General features: G+C 43.7%; 1 protein-coding gene across 1 annotated transcript; it reads right to left on the reverse strand.

Moving 5' to 3' along the window:
* Nucleotides 1–3,892: 3,892 nt before the first annotated feature.
* polr2b (RNA polymerase II subunit B) lies at nucleotides 3,893–18,820 on the reverse strand. Its single transcript, XM_079249831.1, has 25 exons — nucleotides 18,696–18,820; nucleotides 17,283–17,355; nucleotides 17,024–17,174; nucleotides 15,716–15,828; nucleotides 15,404–15,623; nucleotides 15,163–15,321; nucleotides 14,881–15,045; nucleotides 14,598–14,794; nucleotides 14,381–14,500; nucleotides 13,743–13,929; nucleotides 13,522–13,665; nucleotides 13,298–13,437; nucleotides 13,106–13,217; nucleotides 12,767–12,921; nucleotides 12,458–12,656; nucleotides 10,763–10,931; nucleotides 10,559–10,655; nucleotides 10,386–10,480; nucleotides 10,040–10,290; nucleotides 9,874–9,963; nucleotides 6,918–7,025; nucleotides 6,616–6,729; nucleotides 5,378–5,538; nucleotides 4,118–4,313; nucleotides 3,893–4,025 (listed from the first exon to the last, which is right to left on the reverse strand). The coding sequence occupies exons 1-25, from the start codon at nucleotides 18,712–18,714 to the stop codon at nucleotides 3,936–3,938; spliced, it is 3,525 nt and encodes a 1,174-aa protein (XP_079105957.1). The 5' UTR covers nucleotides 18,715–18,820; the 3' UTR covers nucleotides 3,893–3,935.
* Nucleotides 18,821–21,096: the final 2,276 nt, after the last annotated feature.

The raw sequence follows: 21,096 nt of genomic DNA on the forward strand, positions 1-21,096 counted from the left end.
ATGCAGCTCTTTAGAAACCTACGGGTGACGTCACGGAGGCTACGTCCATCTTTTTATATACAGTCTATGGTAATGACCAAAAGAGACTGCAGACACTATAAACTTAAATGAGTTTCCTCAGCAGAATTGCTGGACTGTCTTTTACAGGATTCGGAGGGGAGCTGAACTCCTCCACATCCAGAGGGGCTAGATCAGGTAGCTTGGGTTAGAATACCTCCTGAAGACCTCCTAAGACTTTCAGGGATATTGCACTGGAAAGAGGCCCCAGGGAAAACCCAGGCTATACTGGAGAGACTTTGTCTTTCAGCTGGTCCACTACTTAGACATCTACATGACTGCTATGAAACATACATGTCCAAATCAAACAGGACAAGAGTTCCATCACTGGTTCTGCTCATAAATGTAGGATACTGAGACATGCTCAGGTTATATAAAAAGATCTGTATAATGTACGTCTGTTTCTTACCTTCCTGTAGAGCCTGGATTTGTCCTCAGCATCTGAAAACAACACATTTATTTTATCACACATTTATCTCATAATATCTGTATAATGTCTTTATTAATCATTATTCATATGGTTGACCAAATTCTGTGACAATTCTTTCACTTTACTCGCAATATACGTCTGCTGCATGTCGTATTACCTGCTGAGAAGAGGACTGTCACACAGATGAGAAGGGTCCTCAGAAGCATCCTGAATGAAAATCAGATCAAATCCAATTGATGAAGAAACTGAATCTGTATTTTCCAACTGTGTGGTGGGCTGCTGATGTTTCCGTGTGCAGGTCCTCTGTAAATGTGATTCCACCTTTTACGTGTTGTCATATGGAGGATGAGTGCTGTGAAACAATGTGAGCTGCTGTTGTTGTGACGACGCCTTTTGTTCAGGCTTTAATCTCTGGATCAACATTCTGTCTGAGGTGAAATGTTGCTGACTGAGAGAAAAACTGTGGGGAAGACTGAAGCAGAGTAACTCGATGGTAAACACAAGAGCAGAAAAACAAACCTGGTGAAAAAAAAAGCTCAGCTCCACAAAATGCATATAAAAAAACAAAACAGTGATTGTTCGAGCAGACTGGTTTCTGTCTGAAGAAACCGTCTGGAACTTAAAAATATTGGCTTTGCCTTTCTGAAACCAGTTTTCATACTATCATCTGTGTGACTTGTTGTCTAAAGACTGTTTTTGCATTTGTTAAAGTCTGATTGATATTTATATCAGATTTAAAAACACAAAGGTCCACAAGTTTAGCACTTATTGAATTGGTAGAAAATATTGTAGTTGCAACTGAAAGGAAAGAATATACAGTCGGGCTGTTTACTGATATATGCAAAGCTCTTGACACTGTTAACCATGAATTGTTGTTATCAAAATTAAACAAATATGGCATTAGGGACACAGCACATCAGTTACTATAGTTACATTACAAACTGTCAACAGTACAGGTACATTTTAATGGGCTAAATTCAGATATAAGAAAAATCTCATGTGGAGTTCCTCAAAAGTCTGTTTTAGGACCTTTGCTCTTTATTTTGTTTATCAATGGCATGTGAATCATGTAAAGTGTAAAATTTTTGCTGTTTTTCATCCCTGCTGTATACTGTTTTTGGTCTATTGAATTTGTGATTTCCTCAGCTGAGTCAATTAAAGCTGTGGTAGGTAATGTTGAGGAGCTAGCGAGATGTGAAAGTGGCGCCATGTCTTGGCTCCTCCCCTCTGGTTCTGCACCTTGCGTGAGCCAAGTCTTTTTCATTTGCTGCTTTTTCCACCAACGATTTTCTTTTTCTCGGCTGTTTAGCGGGAGGAGGCAAATAAACCGAGCCAGATTGGAGAAATCCTTCCTGCATTTTCTCAGCCATGTTTTCCTTCCAAGTTTCTTCTTCTCTACGTTTTCTTTAATTTTTGTTTCCAAGAGTATCTCTACAGTAAAATTTTTCATATGCACAATTCATGTAATTGCTGTATACATTACCCCAGTTTTGTATCATTTAATCATTTTTTTTTAATGCAGTCATTGATACTTCCGTTCTTCTTCTTTATACATTTTTTTACTTCTAGGTAGACAAGTCTTGTAGTCAGTGTCATATATTGTGAAAACGGGCCGATGGTCACTAATGTCACTGATAAGTATTCCACTTTCTGTACTAGTTGCGATGTCATTTGTAAGTATATTATCAATGAGAGTGGCACAGTGGGAGGTTATCCTAGTGGGTCTGGTGGTCTGGTGGTAAAGGTTCATACTATATATTAGGGGTGAAAAATCGAATCAAAGAAAATATATCAGGATTTTTTTGCTTCACAATTTTAAAATAAAATTTTTTTGTTGTTGAAAAATAGATATAGATAATGCGTTATAAAATTTTTGTCCTTTTTTTATTTTCATTGATCTTTCTACTTGTATTTTTGAGCATTATAGCAGTAGAATGATGGTCTGGCTACTGTTGTTTTTTCCTGATTGAAATCTAGAAAAACGACAAGCAAATTAAGTTTTTTACTGTTTTGGTTTTTTTTTGTTGTTGTTTTTAGTCTACAAAATCAGTAATATTGAAGAATCATGAGATTTGCGAATTAAATCAGATGAAATTGGAACAAAAGCATATAGTCACAGCCCTACTATATATTGTGTCAATTAAATCATCAGTCATTTTATGTTTGTTTGAATTAAGATCAATATTAAAGTCTCCACATAGAACTTTTTTACAGCTCTTATTGACATACATTTCTTCCATCCAGTCCTTGAACAACTAATGAGTACAGGTTTATACTTTTCTTTGTGTCATTCAACTGACCGCCATATTTTACAAAACCCGCAAGTTAATATTTTGGTCCACATATATTGCAGATTCACCTCCTCCTTTATTTTGTTGAGCCATATGTCATGTGAGGCTTTACGCGTTTCAGGTTCCTGTTTTATTTTGTAGTTGCCTGTTCAGTTTCCTGTGTAGCCTTTTTGCCTCTGTTCATAGTTTTCAGCTGGTCTCGTTAGGTTAAATTACTACATCTGTTTCTTGTTTGGTTTCCAGGTATTTGTAGCCCTGTGTTTCAGTTCAGTTCGCTGATTCATTGTGTTCGCTTCCTTTGAGTTCTGAGAATAGTCTTCATCCAGCACCCCTGTTCCTGCATTTGGTTCCACAACACTATATGTACAAACTCTTCACCCTGCAGCTCAAATTTCACCCCTTTTTCTACATTTAACAATGTTTCAGTTACTGCAATGACACTGGATGATTGTGTGAATTGTTCCAAATATTCCTTAATGCTCATGAAGTTTGCATACAGACTCCTGCTGTTAATGTGCAAAATTAATAGCTTCCCATCTTTATTGATTTGGTTATATTGATCCTAGGTGAAGTAGCAGTACTTATCCGGGTCTATGTCTATGTTTCATATCAAATACATTGTGATCAGTATATTGAAAGGCACACTGAAAATCCATCTTGTCAAAGCGTCTTGAATAGAAGTCAGATCGTTCACTCCTGGGCCTGTTTAGACGAACACAAAGCTGCTTTTTAGACGAATTGGGTGAAGTTGGATCATTTCTCACGGCACACCTAATCTCACACAAACCAGTAGTATGAAACTGCAGTGGTAGAAAAAAGCTGCATTAAATCCAGGTCAAGATCGCTCACCTTCACCAGTTTCTTCGCAGTTTGACTTTTGAAAACCTATCAGGTCTTTTGTTGAGACTGTACTTATGTGGATTTATTTTAACGTATATTCTGATGTATGATGAATATATATGTTATGTTGATGAGCAGATTAATTAATCATCAGCTGTCTTTAACAGCTCTCAGTGGACACTAATTGCTCATGTGAAAAAAGTTAACAAGACACCTAAACAAAACTGATTTATTAACTATTACAAAAACAAGCATACAGAAAACTAAGAAATTTCTACTCCACATCCTGTTGAAACCTCACGCTTGCATCTGACTGGCTACGAGGACATCATACGAGGAGCGATGCTCATCGACATCAGCTCCTGGAAGAGAAGCTTGCAGGCGTACGGCATCCGGACCAGAGAGATCTGCAGCAACAGGAAATAAATTGGTAAAGTCAAACAATAAAAACCACAAACACCACTGAACAGAAGATGCTTCAGTTATTGATCGTGCGTACCTGCGTCTTGTTGCGGCAGCCGCGACACTCATACGTGTGCGTCCGTGTGTTGGCGATGGCCATCAGACCACACAAGTTGCAGACATGTACCTGATACGGGTCAGAAGCCTCAAACAGACGTTCTCTAAGGAACTGAGCGGCTCCGTGAGCAATCTGACAGTCACGTTCCATCTCACCGAAACGCAGGCCGCCATCACTGCAGACACACAGGTGACGTTCAGGTATCACAGGTGAGACAGGAAGCCAGCAGAGGACACATGATTTTATTCTCCTCTCGGTGTGCAAACAGGTGTGAGACTGAGTGCGAACAGGTGCGTAGACGCGTGCAAACAGGTGCGTAGACGCGTGCAAACAGGTGCGTAGACGCGTGCAAACAGGTGCGTAGACGCGTGCAAACAGGTGCGTAGACGCGTGCAAACAGGTGCGTAGACGCGTGCAAACAGGTGCGTAGACGCGTGCAAACAGGTGCGTAGACGCGTGCAAACAGGTGCGTAGACGAGCGAACAGGTGCGTAGACGTGCGAACAGGTGCGTAGATGAGTGCGAACAGGTGCGTAGATGAGTGCGAACAGGTGCGTAGATGAGTGCGAACAGGTGCGTAGATGAGTGGGAACAGGTGCGTAGATGAGTGAACAGGTGCGTAGATGAGTGGGAACAGGTGCGTAGATGAGTGAACAGGTGTGTAGATGAGTGAACAGGTGTGTAGATGAGTGAACAGGTGTGTAGACGAGTGGGAACAGGTGTGTAGATGAGTGAACAGGTGTGTAGATGAGTGCGAACAGGTGTGTAGATGAGTGCGAACAGGTGTGTAGATGAGTGCGAACAGGTGTGTAGATGAGTGCGAACAGGTGTGTAGATGAGTGAACAGGTGTGTAGATGAGTGGGAACAGGTGTGTAGATGAGTGGGAACAGGTGTGTAGATGAGTGCGAACAGGTGTGTAGATGAGTGCGAACAGGTGTGTAGATGAGTGCGAACAGGTGTGTAGATGAGTGCGAACAGGTGTGTAGATGAGTGAACAGGTGTGTAGATGAGTGAACAGGTGTGTAGATGAGTGGGAACAGGTGTGTAGATGAGTGGGAACAGGTGTGTAGATGAGTGAACAGGTGTGTAGATGAGTGGGAACAGGTGTGTAGATGAGTGAACAGGTGTGTAGATGAGTGAACAGGTGTGTAGATGAGTGAACATGTGTGTAGATGAGTGCGAACAGGTGTGTAGACGAGTGGGAACAGGTGTGTAGATGAGTGAACAGGTGCACCTCACCGTGATCTGCCCTCCATTGGCTGTCTGTTGAGGATCTGGACGGGGCCCCGGGCCCTTGAGTGGATCTTATCGTCCACCATGTGTTTCAGTCGCTGATAATAAGTCGGACCAATGAAGATCTGAGATGTCAGCTTCCTCCCAGTAAAGCCGTTGTACAGAACCTGATCACAGATCAATAACATTGATTACAAATCTGCTGAAGCAGGTCAGTGACTCATCAGTATAACTTGGTTTTTCACCAGTATGTGTTACCACATACCAGTAACAAATACCACTGGTTATTTTGAGTTAATTAGGCTCCGCCTTTCTCCTCGTCAGTGCACTCTGCACGATGTATTCACATGCAGAGCAGATGTTGCACAGCAAAGTATCCTACCGCTACAGCGCCTCTGGAGGTGGAAATGCAGGTCAAATTAAATTTAGGGACAATTCTAGCCTTTCGTGAAGGTTTTCAATCTTGCCTTTAAGTGCAACGTTTTTTTCCGGGAACTACGTGATTAATTACATTTTGTGATTAAAAAGGTGTCAATTATGTTAGCAGACCTCAATAATGAAGCCAGATGTAAACACTGATGACTTTCTGTCGGTCTCCTGACCAATCAAATGCTCAGATTTCTTCTTTTGTTATTATGACGGTGACATTCAATCCCTAAAGATCAGCGTTAATTCAAATTAAAATGGTTATCTTCTGGTATCGAAAACAAAGTAATAATAAAGTTTTTTTTAAAAAGTAAAACAAAAAGCAGGCCGGTCCAACAGTTCATCCCCGGGTAGTGTGAAAAGTGTGATGAAGGCTTCTGTCGTGTTCCAGACAGAAACTGTTCCAGGCACAAGAGGTGAGAGGAAACGCGAATGGAAAAATTTAAAAATGTGAATAGTGTTGTTTGCATTTATGTTAGCATGTTGGGATCTTTTTACTCCTGATAGTAAAGGCCTGAGAGAAACATATTTATAAATGAAAAAGCTTCCACATTGTTGATCTTTCCCTTTATTTTTTTAATTAAATTCTGTGACATTCAATTTTGTTTTTATACTCAAATACCGACAAATCCATCCATGTGGCATCAGTTTACAATACATACTATTATTGCTGCAGTTGTCCTGAAAATAAAGATGTTCATTAGTTGACTGTGTGTGAAACGGTTGAGATTATTGCATTAACAGACGGAGAGGTCAGGCAGAGAAAAAAAGAGCAATAAACAGCTTGGAGTTTTAAGGGTTAAGATATCTGGACTGACCTCATTTCCCCTCAGGTGGTATCCATACTCCGACAGCAGGTTCGACACTTTCTGCACATTAACGGCGTCGTTGAACGGCGTGGCGTCACCGATCTCACCTTTGTTGGCAGAAACCTGAAACCATTCCAGACAGTGACATCAGCGATGATGTCACAGGAAGCACAAACACAGCTAACACAATAAAAGCTTATTTAAAGCAAAAACTTTTATTTTCCAGCTTCAAATTTGAAAATAATCAACAACCAATCAGAACTGGTTCCTTCGAAGTCACAACTGATCCTTGATGGATTATTGATGATTACCTTTCCCTGCAGACACTCGATGAGATGGCCGACTGTCATTCTGGACGGGATGGCGTGAGGGTTGATGATGATGTCGGGTGTGATCCCCTCACAGGTGAAAGGCATGTCCTGGAAAACAAACCACATGTTTCAATCCAGAACGGCAGGTTGATTTTCAGCGATGACATCTGCTCTCGTCCTGGAAGAAGGCGGAGCTGCTGTGTGTTATCGTTATCCAATACTGATAGATTAATTATGAAGGGGGTGGTGGCTTCAGATCCACGTCTCCCAGCGGGGAGGAGACATCAGAGTGGTGGGAGGTATTTATGATGGGGAATAGGCACATCAGGGAGCCACTTAGGGTTCAGTGTCTTGCCCAGGGACACTACGGCACACAGTCAGGGGAAGCCTGGAATCCATCTCCCAACTTTTTTGAGTTGAAAGACGACTGCTCTTCCTCCTGAGCTACAATCCATAGCGATGGCGTTAAGGGTCCTCTGCCTCGTCTGGTGTTCATACTGCGTCCATTGTTGCAGTGGATTTCTGCAGTATACTTGCATAAGACACAATAAAAACCCAAAACAGCCATAGTTTGGTCTCCATGTTTAACTGGCAGGTGGAGGAAACAGTTTTCTTCTTCACGCCGGTCTGGTCCTCTCTTCTGCTAAATACTAGTGCAGCGCCACCTCTGGTGGGAATGGGGAGATATTATTCTAATGGTTTGACTGGTCTGACCAAAGTGCAGCGTGAACACGGTCTCGGTCTGCATTAGGATGAGGTATCGATTCCAGTTAGAAGAATTGATTCAATTCAGATTCTGAAAAATTACAATTGATTATCACAACTGGATCTGATTTGTTCTAATCTAATATGGTTTTGGGTCAGTATTATTAAACATTTGTTTGTTTAGTGACATGACTGTGTTGTCATATATGTGGTATATATACATATTAATATGAGTGTTATATTGACATTTAACCACAAATTAATGAAGTATTGGAAGTTAAAGATGGCTGTAAGGAGCAGTCCCTTTCCCAGAATGTTGCCTTCACAAGCATGATGTGGGGCAGAATTATCAAACCAGGGCAGCGGTGGAGTGTGTTATCACACTCGTGTAAGACTCTGTAGACACGGATGTCTAGGTATCACATGTAATTCCCACCCTCTCTGCTGACTGAAGTTTATTTTCACATTTTCTTTGACCGACTGGTCCATGTTTGGAATGACTTTCTCAGACAGACGTTTGTAAGGCACCATAACGTGGTGCCGTTCCACTACTTTCATTATCCACCTGAAACCTTCGTTTTCAACGACAGAATACATATCCCTAAAAATGAAGCCTGCAATCGCCTCAGTTATTTTGAGAAAATGTGCAGAATTGGCCGGATAATTGTAAAGTTTGCTTCAGTTTCATCTGTTGCGGCCCGGTGGACGACTTAGACACAAGATCATGTCTCAACATGCAGTTACTCAGGTTTGTCGTATTTCCAGAAAGCTTCACCTCCGTTTGGCATGTCCTGCAAATCGCTTTGCTTTTGTAGAGTTCGTCTTTCTGTTTGTCTTTTCGGAATCCAAAATGTTTCCAGATATCAGTCTTAAATGTTTCGGGCGTTTTCAAAGCCGGGGCTTGGCTAACAGCGCTAGTGCCTGACGCCATGGTCACTGTTTTAAAGTCTCCACACGCGTATGAGTGAATTCAGTGACGCAGCAAAAAGGTTAAAGTTCACCGGGGAAACATTTCTTTGGACTTATGTATCGATCTTTAGAAATTAATAAGAAAGCCGATTCAGAATTGCTGAATCGATCTTTCAAACACACCTCTAGTCCGCATGGATAAACCCTCCTACAACCGGACCGAGTCTCCAACCAACCGGACCAAGTCTCCAACCGGACCGAGTCTCCAACCGACCGGACCGAGTCTCCAACCAACCGGACCGCGTCTCCGACCGACCGGACCGAGTCTCCAACCGGACCGCGTCTCCAACCGGACCGCGTCTCCAACCGGACCGCGTCTCCAACCAGACCGCGTCTCCAACCAACCAGACCGCGTCTCCAACCAACCAGACCGCGTCTCCAACCAACCAGACCGCGTCTCCAACCGGACCGCGTCTCCAACCGGACCGAGTCTCCGACCGACCGGACCGCGTCTCCGACCGACCGGACCGCGTCTCCGACCGACCGGACCGCGTCTCCGACCGACCGGACCGCGTCTCCAACCAAGCGGACCGAGTCTCCAACCAAGCGGACCGAGTCGCCAACCAAGCGGACCGAGTCGCCAACCAAGCGGACCGAGTCGCCAACCAAGCGGACCGAGTCTCCAACCAAGCGGACCGAGTCTCCAACCAAGCGGACCACGTGTCCAACCGGACCACGTGTCCAACCAGACCACGTGTCCAACCGGACCACGTGTCCAACCGGACCACGTCTCCAAGCGGACCACGTCTCCAAGCGGACCACGTCTCCAAGCGGACCGAGTCTAGCGGTGTGTTTTTTGTTTTCTTCTATGAGAAATGGTTGTTATGCAAGTTAAATTACTTTTTGTATCATATTTTAGTATATTATGTTTTATTTCACAGATATATTTTTTATTTAAAGTCTGTTTTTTAGCTTTTGGATGAGTGTGAGAACGATGAGGGAAGGCCGGTGTGTTTTTTTGGTTGGAAATCAGTGTCAGGTGTGAGACAGGATGAAAGTATTTTTTGACCACTTTCAGGCCTTTTGTTGGTTTTTGTTGACTGGAACAAATATAGAAATAAATAAATATAATGATCCACCTTTAATTTATATTTCTGCTTAAAGAAAAATAAATTATTTGTAATTTTCTAAATCTTTTCCTTTTTTATTTTCATTTGGGTTTTAGAAGTGCGTACAAAAATCAGACAGTCCACGCTGCCACCGCCTCTTAACGGTGAAAAGGCTGGTAAAACCCGTCCTGATGTGAACGCACCTGAAGCAATCATCAGCGGTCCTTGTTTACCTCTTGTCTGTACTGGATCCCGCAGGTTCCCTTCTGTCCGTGTCGGCTGGCAAACTTGTCTCCAATCTGAGGAATCCGGACCGAGCGGACCTGCAGGGCAGCAGATGACGTCTCGTCAGAGAAGACAACAAGCGGTCAGAACCGTCCAGTTGCTGAGTGAACTCACCCTGATCTTACAGAACTTGTAGCCTTCCTGGTTCAAGGTCACCATGACCTGGTCCACAATACCCGTCTCACTGGTTCTGAGGAAGGTACTGCAGTCTCTCTTGGTGTAGCGACGGTTGGTGCTGTCCAGCTCGTCGTCGTTCTCTGGCAGCGTCACCGTCTTCCCGATGATCACGTCCTCTCCGGACACTCGGACACCGGGAGCGATGAGTCCGTCATCATCCAGCTTATCGTAGATGGCGTGTCTCATACCTGAGGACGGGTTCATTTCCTGTCAGTCTCTGAAGCAACTTCACCCCCGCTCCAATCGGAGCTAAGTCCCACCTGTCGGACCGGTCCGTCCTCACCTTGGCAGGTCTCCCGGGTCGGCTTCTCAAAGATCTCCTCCTGATCAAAACCCTTTTTAGACTCCTGCTCTTTGTAGGACCGATAGAAAACGGATCTGCAGGTGGAAACACAACTTCCAGATGCAGCACAGACTCAGGTAAGGTAAGGTACATGAAACAGGTCTGGTGAATACCTGAAGAAGCCCCGGTCCACAGCAGATCTGTTCATGATCACAGAGTCCTCCTGGTTGTAGCCGGTGTAGGAGGCGATCGCCACGATGGAATTGATCCCTGAAATTAACATGAAACAAACTGAAGGGCTCCACCTGACAGTCAGCAAGCAGGGCGTAAATAAACCCTTCATCCTTCACTCTGGCAGCAGAGGAAATGTGGATTACCTGCAGGAAGCTCTCTGAAGCGCAGGTACTCCATAGACCTGGTGGTGACCAGCGGCTTCTGAGGGTAGTACAACACGTGAGCCAGCGTGTCCATCCGAACATGGAAGTTGGTGATGTAGACGCCCATAGCCTGTTTGCCCATAGCGGACTGGTACGTGTTCCTGGGAGACTGAACGGGAAAACAAACAAACCTGAAAACACCTGAAGACGCCAGAGAACTGAACTCTGAGCCAGGTGTTGGTTTTCCACCAGCAGGTCCAGATCGATACGGGACGGTCTGGTTCGGTAAACGGCCAACGTGCCTCTAGCTGGCACAACGGGCAGAAGTAGACGCGTCGTTTACGTATGACGTCATGGCAGTATGAATCATAAAGCTGAAGCACGTGACATAAAGACAGAGGAGTGGTGGACTTCCAGCAGTTCATGTGGTTTTTAGAAAACAAGAAGAATCCATGTTTAAACATGGAGCTGTTCCTGCTTTGTGGACACGGCCACATCGCACAGGAAGGGACGATTCTTTCGACCAATCAGTGGATGGCAATGTGTCAAGCTCCGCCCTGTTGGGGTCAGACCAGTAAGATTGGCTCCATAATCAGACATTCTGGTCCCCTCGCCAGGTTTTTTCACCTGGAAACCCAAACAAATGGGAACTGTACTGAAAAGAAATTCAGTCCAAAAGCTACGATCATGTCTGTCAGAATGTGGTGTTTGTCTCGCAGAAACCTTCAGTTTCTGCAGATATAAACTAGTGGAGATGCGTTCTTTTAATTATATTTATTTATTATTTATTCAAATTTAATAATTCAATATTGATTTATGAAGCTTAGGTTTGTTTGTTTTAAAATATAAATGTCCTTTTCCAGTGGCAGCACTGCTGCAGTCACATGATGTTCTGGTGCTTTATGAAATTTTAGCAAATATACACAACTGTAAATTCCCCTGTGTCAATTCTGTCATGAATCAGCTTTTTAGCAAAGATGCCAAAAAAAACTATTTTTAATATTTATGATTTGGTATTAACTTTGTTTCAGGAAATCCAATGTTAAAATGTAAAACTAGAAAAGAATCAGAAACTTGCATGAATAATTAGCATAAAGTATTTTTTGCTGGATTATGTTGAAGATTCAGCTCCTCAATCCAGGAAAAGGCAAAATTCTGATTATTTTCAGTCATCGTTGGGTTACATTCACCTGTATACTATTGCAGCTTCGTACTCTCAGCAACTAGCAACTAACGCTAAGACGTGGGCTTTAACATTAGCAGCTAATGCTAAAACCATGTTCAACAAACACAAAATGTTTTGAAAATAACAGGAAGTAACATCACCATGCACGATAAAGGCTGGTAAATGTCAATCTTTTAAATATGCATTACCGGAGAGCATGTCAGATTTCAGTAATCTAATTACTCCCAGATATCTAGTCGTGCAAACAGATTTTTATTTAAAAAATAGCTTTCTCAAAATGTCTGGTGTTAAATAAATATCTGTAAATTCATATCTAACTGCATCGATTTGGGAAGTTTGTGCTGATACCAAGTCATCATTTCCTCATTCAGTTTATGGAGATTACACCAACTGAAAACTACACCGAACCAGAAAAACATGGAGAACACAACGATCAGCTGATCAATCCGTGTGAGAAACAAACTGATTCCCACAGGAACATCTGATGGACGCCTGGGTTCTGTTGGTACCTGGTTGTGGTCGGGGAAGGGGATGATGGAGGCGCAGACTCCGAGGATCATGGACGGGTGGATTTCGCAGTGGGTGTAGGTGGAGCAGTAGGCCACGCCTTTCTCCTGGAGGTCATCAGGAGTCATGGCGAGCATCACCGTCTCTTCCTCCAGGGTGTCGATGTACTCCACCACGCCGCTCGCAACCAGGTCCTGCCAGCTGAGACGCAAAGCACGTCACCCAAAGAGAAGGACCGAACAGAGTCCAGAAAGCCAGAGCCAGGCAGAACGGAGTCCAGAAAGCCAGAACCAGGCAGAACCGAGCCTCACCTGTAGTTGTTGTATTCTCTCTCCTTCAGCTGGTCGATGTGTCGCCTCTTCAGCAGCAGCTTCTGTTTCTCTACGATCAGCAGCGGTCTGCAGATCCGCCCAGCATCCGTGTAAATCCTGATCTCACGTTCTCGGATGTCTCGGATCATCGACACCTGGAAAAAACGCGCACAGTTCCCGACATTATTCCATCTCCGTGACGTCTGCTGTCGTTTCAGCGACAAACTACAAAATTCTAACATTTCTTCTTAAAAAACGAGCAGAACTGCAGACTCTGTTGGTTTTCTGAGGAAATCCAGTTCAAATATCTGAATAATTGATCCGGTTTCATCTGGTTACCTCGGAAACAATGATGTCCATCTGTCTCCGGAGTTTCCTCAGAGTATTCATCAGCTGTTCGGGATCTTTGTGGATTCCAACCCAGCAGCCGTTGACAAAGATTTTTGTTGCACTAAAAAACAAAAAAACACACATCTTACAGTCGCGTTGGTGAGTAAAGTGATTGATTACAACCTAATCGATTGAACGGACTCTGCTATGGCTGCAGGAGAGATCTCCTCCAGGTTCTCCATGCTCCACTCTTCCAGAAACTCCAGGATGGGTGATGGCTGCGAGCCCACAGAGATGTAGGCCATCAGGGCCAAGTTCTTCACCAGACCCACAGCGTGACCCTGAAATCAGGTATCAATAGCATCATCAATACAGCTGATCAAACACCCGAAGCAGGCCAGGCGAGAATTCCCAGCTGTTTGTACCTCAGGCGTCTCCGCTGGACACACCATTCCCCACAGCGTGTTGTGCAGCTGTCGGGGTTTGGCCAGTTTTCCGTCCCTGCCGATGGGAGAGTTGACTCTACGGAGGTGGGACAGCGTGGAGGCGAAGGTCAGACGGTTCAACACCTGGACCAGAGAAAACACGGGTCAGATCCTGATCCACATGTTGGATGACACCACGCGGGGCAGGTAAAGCATCTCACCTGAGACACTCCTGCCCGAGCCTGGTGAGCCTTCTTCACGTCGCCCCAGTTCCCAGTGGCCAGCGAGTACTTCAGTCCATCCGAGATGATCCGAGTTTTGATGGCGAGCTCCAGGTTGAAATCTTTTCCTCGGTCGATAAACTTTTGAGCGTAAATCCGGATTTCCTTCAGGAGATTCTTGAACATCCTGAACAAATGGAACAAAACCAGTTTTACAGCATTACAGTCTCAGTAAAACCAGTTTCAGTCGCAAACAGACCAGTTTCAGTCGCAATCAGACCAGTTTCAGTCCCAAACAGACCAGTTTCAGTCGCAAACAGACCAGTTTCAGTCGCAAACAGACCAGTTTCAGTCGCAAACAGACCAGTTTCAGTCGCAAACAGACCAGTTTCAGTCCCAATCAGACCAGTTTCAGTCACAAAACTGACTACAGCATTTTAATCTGAACTGGTTTTGCAGGATTTTATTTGAAAAGAAACCAGTTTCAGTGTTTCAACTGGAACAGTACTGGTTCCACAGCGATTCAATCTGCAAACCGACCCGCGGATCGTCTGTGTGTTTTTGGCGCCTACAGATCTACCACAGCGTCTGTAAAACGTGTTTGTTCCAGGTGAAACGGCGTGTAAAGGAAGCCCCACCCTCTGAACAGGAAGGCCAATAGTGGCCCTGCAAGGTCCAGCCTCTTGTTTCCATAGTGATCTCTGTCGTCCAGCTCTCGTCTCCCGAGAGCAGCGAGCAGCAGCCTGTGGACCATGTACCTGAAACACACAACACACACATGAAACACCTGACCCACCTGGAGGTCCGACACACACCTGGACAGGTGAGTCTCAGGTGGCATCAGAGCGGACTCACCCTAAGAAGTACGCCTTCTTGGTCTCGCAGAAGTCGCTGACGCCGACGTGCGGCAACATCTCTTTCTGCAGAACCTCTTTGGCGTATTTGATCCTTCGCTCTTTCGTCACTCCCGGTTTGGCTCCTCTGGACCCGATGAAGTTCAGCGCCACGTTCTGCTCCTGGATCACGAACGCTTCGTCCAGAGACGGCTTCACCTGAAACACAGCGCCATCACGGCGCTCTGCTGTCACCACGAAAACGGACTACAATGAACCGTTGAGAAGTGCTAAATCAAACGTGCCATCTCCATCATCTCGGGGTCGTCGAAGTCGTAGATGATGTGTTCCAGGATGTCGCGGTCCGACACGAAGCCCAGCGCTCGGAACACGATGATGATGGGGACTTCCTGTCGGATGTACGGCAGCGTGGAGACGATCCTCTGACCAATCGCGCTCTTCTTCACACCCTGAGAAACAGTTGGTCAGAGACCAGTAAGTGGACTGGTTACATCTGTCCTGTGATTGGTCAGACACGGAGCACGATGGGAATGTTTTGTTCCCTGCAGGCGAGCAGCGGAACCCACCTGTCCTCCTCTGGCCATCATGCTGACCCAGATGGTGCTGGTGGGTCGAGACGAGTTCTCCAAACAGGACCGGCACTCGGCCGTGTAGGCGTACTTGGAGTCCTTCTTGGCGAAGACGTACACGGTGTTGGTGGCCATCTTCTCCTGAGCGATGAGCACCTGAAGCCAAAGCAGATCCGGTTTCACGTTGTTTCCGGTGTGAAAACCAGAACCAGAACCTGGTTCTGATGTCAGAGCGTACCTTCTCTGAGCCGTTGATGATGAAATAGCCTCCAGGGTCCAGCGGACATTCGTTCAGCTCGCACAGGTCTCGGTCTGTCAGCCCACTCAGCAGGCAGTAGGTGGAGCGAAGCATGATGGGAATTTTACCGATGAAGGTCTTCTGGTGTTGGGTCTGCAGCTGGTCCTCCCCTTCCTTTATGATGGTCTTTGTGATGTCGACGTAGAGCGGTGCCGAGTACCTGGAGACGCACAGGAACACAGAACCGGCTCAGACCAGTTCAGACTGTGTGGAAGGGAAGGCGTCGTCGTGGCAACGTGAGCTGAGACCTACGTCAGGTTCCGCAGGCGAGCTTCGTTCGGCATCATGGGAGATGGGGCGCCGTCTCTCTCCCAGTGGGTCGGCTTGGACAGGTAGATCTGCTCGAACTTCAGCAGGTACCGAGGCTGAGGGAGGAGAGGAGGAGTTACAGAACCAGCAGAACCAAGGAAAACCAGAACCGGTCTCTTCAACAAGGAGCCAGGATGTAAAGGTGTGTGTGTGTGTTTGTTACGACTGCGGTCGTCTTGTGTGTATGTTTTCTTGTGTTCTTTGTTTTTTCAGGTGTGCACCGATGGACCGATGCGCCACCCGACATCAGCATTGGACCGCATTTTCTCTTGTTTTTTTTAGACAAGGAGGTAAGAACCTGATTTTTTTGTTTTCACATTTATTTTGCATCGGTAATTTCAGCACACACACTGCACTACGTTTTCTGCCCTTTTCAGTGTGAAATGGTCCCACACTTGAGACTTTTTCTGTCTTTTCCTCTCCTCTTCTTCATTCTCTGCCATTAGAGACCAAAGCAACGAGAATCTTCAGACAGAAAGCAAACCGCTCGCCGCTGCTGTTTGCTGTCTGTCATCAGTCCGGGTTAAACAGTCATACTGTACAGACACACCGTAGGCGACAGGTTCTGTTTTTATATATTTCATAAATGTTGAAATATTTTATATGTTTACTGAAACAATGATGTAGTCCCTCCGAACAGTGCAGTAGTCTGAGAGCGCCACGATGATGCATAAATCAAAATATATCACCACATGATATTAATTAAACGACACCTCGAGGCAGATAATTTGCCTCGATCAACTTTTGTACTCGAGTTACTCAAGTTACCCGAGTAATCGTTGCAGCCCTAAACCAGACGTGCTGTGGCGTTCTGAATCATCTGCAGAGGTTTAACAGAGCATGCAGACAGACCTGCCAGTAGGGAACTGCCGTTAATGATGTGTTAAATGACCAGAGCCTGAACCAAAAGCTGAGTCGTGTGTTCTGTCAGGTACGTCTGATTCTCTTGATGTTGTAGAGACCAAATCGGCAAGTACGGGGAACCGAGGCAACATGGACCTTAAAGGTCAACTGGTCATCCACCATGACCACAAGACTCCAGGCAGCAGACATGGGAAGTGTGATAGAGTCAAGCTTCACACTTAGTGGAGGGAAGGAAGGGTTGGCTTGTATGAAAGTTGAACATAAGAAACTAAACCTCACAGTGAAAACAGACTAAGATACCTTTTCTCCATTTCAGCACATGGGTCCAAGTCCTTGCAGTTTGTTTAATAGTCTCGTTTAATCGCCTGGACCTTGTCCACCACTTACCGGTTCCTCCACTTCGCCTGAGGTGTGCTGGGCCTCTGCCTGCAGGTCGATGGGAGGAGCATCCTCCACAATCCTCTGAACAGACATCTGGATGAATTCATCAAAGGAATCCAGCTGCTGCCGGACCAGACCCTTCTCATCAAAGTACGAGCTGCAGGAGGAGCAGATCAATGAACGTGATTTACAGGGAAACAGCCTTCAGACGGGAGGAGGAAGAATCTCTAGCGATGATGCTTTAAACATCAAATCAGCTGTTTACCTGATGACAATCCAACAGGCTTCCTGCCATAGATCTGGAGTGATTTCATCATCATCTTCATCATACTGGTTGTCTGAAAACAGATAGAAGCATCGGCTGTAAGTGCATGTCATCAGTAACTGTTACGATGTGTTTAGCATTACATTGTTGTTTTTTACTGCTGATAAACAAGCTGTGGTTGTAAAACTTCAGTTTTCTCTCAAAACAAACAGTAAACTTCATCAATACTTTTGTTTCCACACATTTGTACTTTAAGGAGATGCCTTCCTTTCTGTATCTAATCCAGTGTTTTCCAACCACTGTGCCATGGTACACTAGTGTGCCGTGAGAAATTATCCAATTTCCTCTAATTAGTCTAAAAAGCAGCTCTGTGTTCATCCAAACAGGCCCCAGTGAAAGATTATAAAACTCCATTATGTTGTGTTTATCTGATTTCTATTCAAGATGTTTTGACGAGATGAACTTTATATTAATAATATAGACTTTTTAAAAATAAAAACATCTTGGTTTGTGGTGTGCCTTGTGAGTTTTCAGTGAGAAAAAGTTTGCCTTGTCTAAAAAAAGGTTGAAAAACACTGATCTAATGATTGAATAATCTCAGTTATATCTAGTTTACGGCAGTAAGTAGATCAGCCTGTTAATCGGTGATTAAACTAAACACCTGTATGTGTAGTTATATTCAGTGGAAGTTTTGTTAATCAGAACTGTGATTATTCAATGTTTGACTCTCAGGCGAGTAAAAGTTAAACTAAAGTTCTTGTTCCAGCCTCCTGTAGAGATGGCAGTGAAAGGTATCATCACACACAGCCTCTTCTGGACAATCTTTCCCACCATAGCCCTGCCTCCTTCTGGAAGGAAGCATTTGGGCTCTTGGGGACCATCATAAACGGAACCAGAACCTGATCCAGACTACAGATTGTTAATTGTAATAAGATGAAGGTTACTTAGTTAAGCCCCCCCAAAAACTAAACTTTAGCACATGACAGTTTTGTGTAGAGGCCCTAATAAGATAATATGATATTTTCTGTCTCTTTCACATGCACTTGTTCTGAAAAAGCTACTTTCTTTGATAAAAAATAAAAACAAAATTAAATTGAACTAAAGAGCCGCCGTGATCATCAGCAAAGCTGCTCTAGTTAGCATGACTAAAAACTCTGTCAGAAACACAAACTGCCCGTCTGTCTCTGTGTGTTAACGTGAATAGGTACAGATATAAATAATCTGAAATATTATAAACAGAATTATTATATAATATTATTAACAGTCGGTCTGATCTAAGCATTAGCATTAGCATTGGAAACGTACAGAGCTCCGTTTTGTGGTCAAGATTTGGTTGAAAGTAGAAGTCTAAATCAAGTCTAATTTTGTGAGAAATGTCTCAGTAAGATGCATATGTGTGTTGAATCAACGTACCTTCATCCTGGTCATACATGATTTATCCCTAAAATGTTTTAATTTATTAAACTTTAAACTGCGGCAAAACCAGCAGCTCGACCCGGAAGCTGTTTGCGCTTCTTCTTCTTCTTCTTCTTCTTCTTCTTTGCCTCCAGGAGGTTGTAAAACAGGCACGCCGGCGCCAACTAGCGGGCAGTGTTGCAAATTTTAATAAACTGAACTGAATAAAAATCAGAATCCATCACACATCCACATGGCTTTTTGTTTATGCATTATTATTCTTATTAGATATACCCACATATATCCAGTGTGATTAAGTGAACTGACGCTGTCCAGAAATTTTTTCCTCCAAAAATCTATACAGGTATCAAACTCCAGTCCTGGAGGGCCGCTATCTTGCAGGTTTTTGTTGTCTCCACGCTCCAACCCACCAGATCGAAATTCAAATATTGGCTGACAAGAAGCTGCTGGATCCATTTGATTTGGATCAGCTGTGTTGGTAGAGGGAAACAACAAAAACCTGCCGGTTACCGGCCCTCCCGGACTGGAGTTTGTCACTCCCTATACTATGTATTGGCTATTAAACAAATCAGAACATAGAGTGAAAATAAAAAGTTATTTACTAATCTAATAATATAAACAAACATGAACAATAACCTAACGTACTGACCAAAAAAGGAAATTTAAAAAAAAAAAAAAACCTAACGGAGAACTAAAAAGAGCAAATTGATTCAGAATTCAAAATGACCAAATTCATGATCTGTGTTAAGAAACTTAGAGATTAGTTTTCTAAAATCATATTTATCTTTAGACATTTATGTTTGTTGTAGATAAGGATTAAATTAAGGGTGATATAATAGCATTATTATATATATATATATTTTGCTGCAAAACGTTTTTGAAGAAATAGCTCATTTTTTATACCAACAATTCATAACACTCCCTGATGAAGGCGACTGGGCTGAAAAGCACTGGTGTCTTTAAAAGTCACCATGACTATCCCCAAAAACAAATCCCTTTTAGTTACTATTAAAGACGAATGCTTTGGAGTTTGTTGTCAAACCTTATTTTCCCGAGCTTATCAAAAGAGAACGTTGTGGTGTATCCAGAAAAATTTTTTCACTTTGTTCAAACGTTGTTGTCTAATTTGTAAGATTAGAAATATTAGATTTTTACTTTTGACAAAGATATGGCAAATTTTTCACACATGCACATCCAGGCATCAGTGATCTCAGCAGCAGATTTTGACCAGCAGAGGGAGTGAGGGGTCTGGTTGAGGGATTATTTATGGAGTTTTATCACTAATAAGAATGAATCTGTTTATTATTTAGCTTTATTTAAAAGAAACGCCTGACACCAGGTCTAGTGATACCTTTAATAAGTAAGGTGGAGTTGGTTGGTCTGTTGAAACTGGGTGCTACCAGGGTTTAAGTTGGGCTGAACGGTTTGCTGCAACATTTGATCTCAAGCCATAAATATACTACTCTATCACACACTAACATGTCACATATTAGCATTAAAGTTAACATGACTCAGGATCAGTAACACTGAATATGAACCAGAATGTTTCCTTATGTGCTCGAAGCAGGAGCACAGACGGAAAAATGATGCCTCGTGTAAATGAGGCCTGAAAAAGTTCATTTCAATTTTAAAAAGCAAAAAAACAATTATGTTTGATTATTAATAAGCATTTTGCTAAGAATAATCTTGTGCTGTTTGACTGTGATCATTGCTGTATGAACGCTTACATGTCATTAATAAAACGAAAACTTGAAGTTGTGTTTTATCTGCATCTTTACAGGTCAACTTTGCGCAGTCACACGGAAACAGTCTGGGCAGAAAAATATGACTACGCTGTAGATGAGATGATGCTGCAGTCCTGCAGGTTTTCATTGTCTCCCTGCTCCAACAACAAAACTATCCAACAAACTATAAAGTTCTGCACAATGACTCATTAATTTCAGTCAGGTGTGTTGGAGCAGGGAAACAATGAAAGCCTGGAAGGTGGCCCTCGAGGGCCGGAGCTGGACACCCCTGTAGAAGTTTAAGTATCTACTCAGCTTTTTTGGTCAAATACAAGTCTAAAGTATTGGTTTCAAAACTACTTAAAGTACAAAAGTAAAAGTAATATAATGAAAAAAAATGCTGTTAATGAGAAAACCTGTATGGTCCCGCGAGGTACAGCCTTGGACCATAGTCCACGACCCCAGCTCCCACATAAAAATCATTATTCTAAAGCCCATAATTACTATAATTCTACATTATAATGTTAATGTCGGATAATTTGGGACGTTATACGCCACTTTGTCTCTCGAGTCTCTGTCATGGACATCTTGGTCCAAGGCTACATAAGTCTGCAGTGTCCTTGCTGGACTGTGATGTGATTTGTGTTCTGCACTGGAGCAAACAAACCAGTAAA

The sequence above is a fragment of the Telmatherina bonti genome (assembly GCF_933228915.1).
Source record: "Telmatherina bonti genome assembly, chromosome: 12".
Lineage (NCBI taxonomy): Eukaryota > Metazoa > Chordata > Actinopteri > Atheriniformes > Telmatherinidae > Telmatherina > Telmatherina bonti.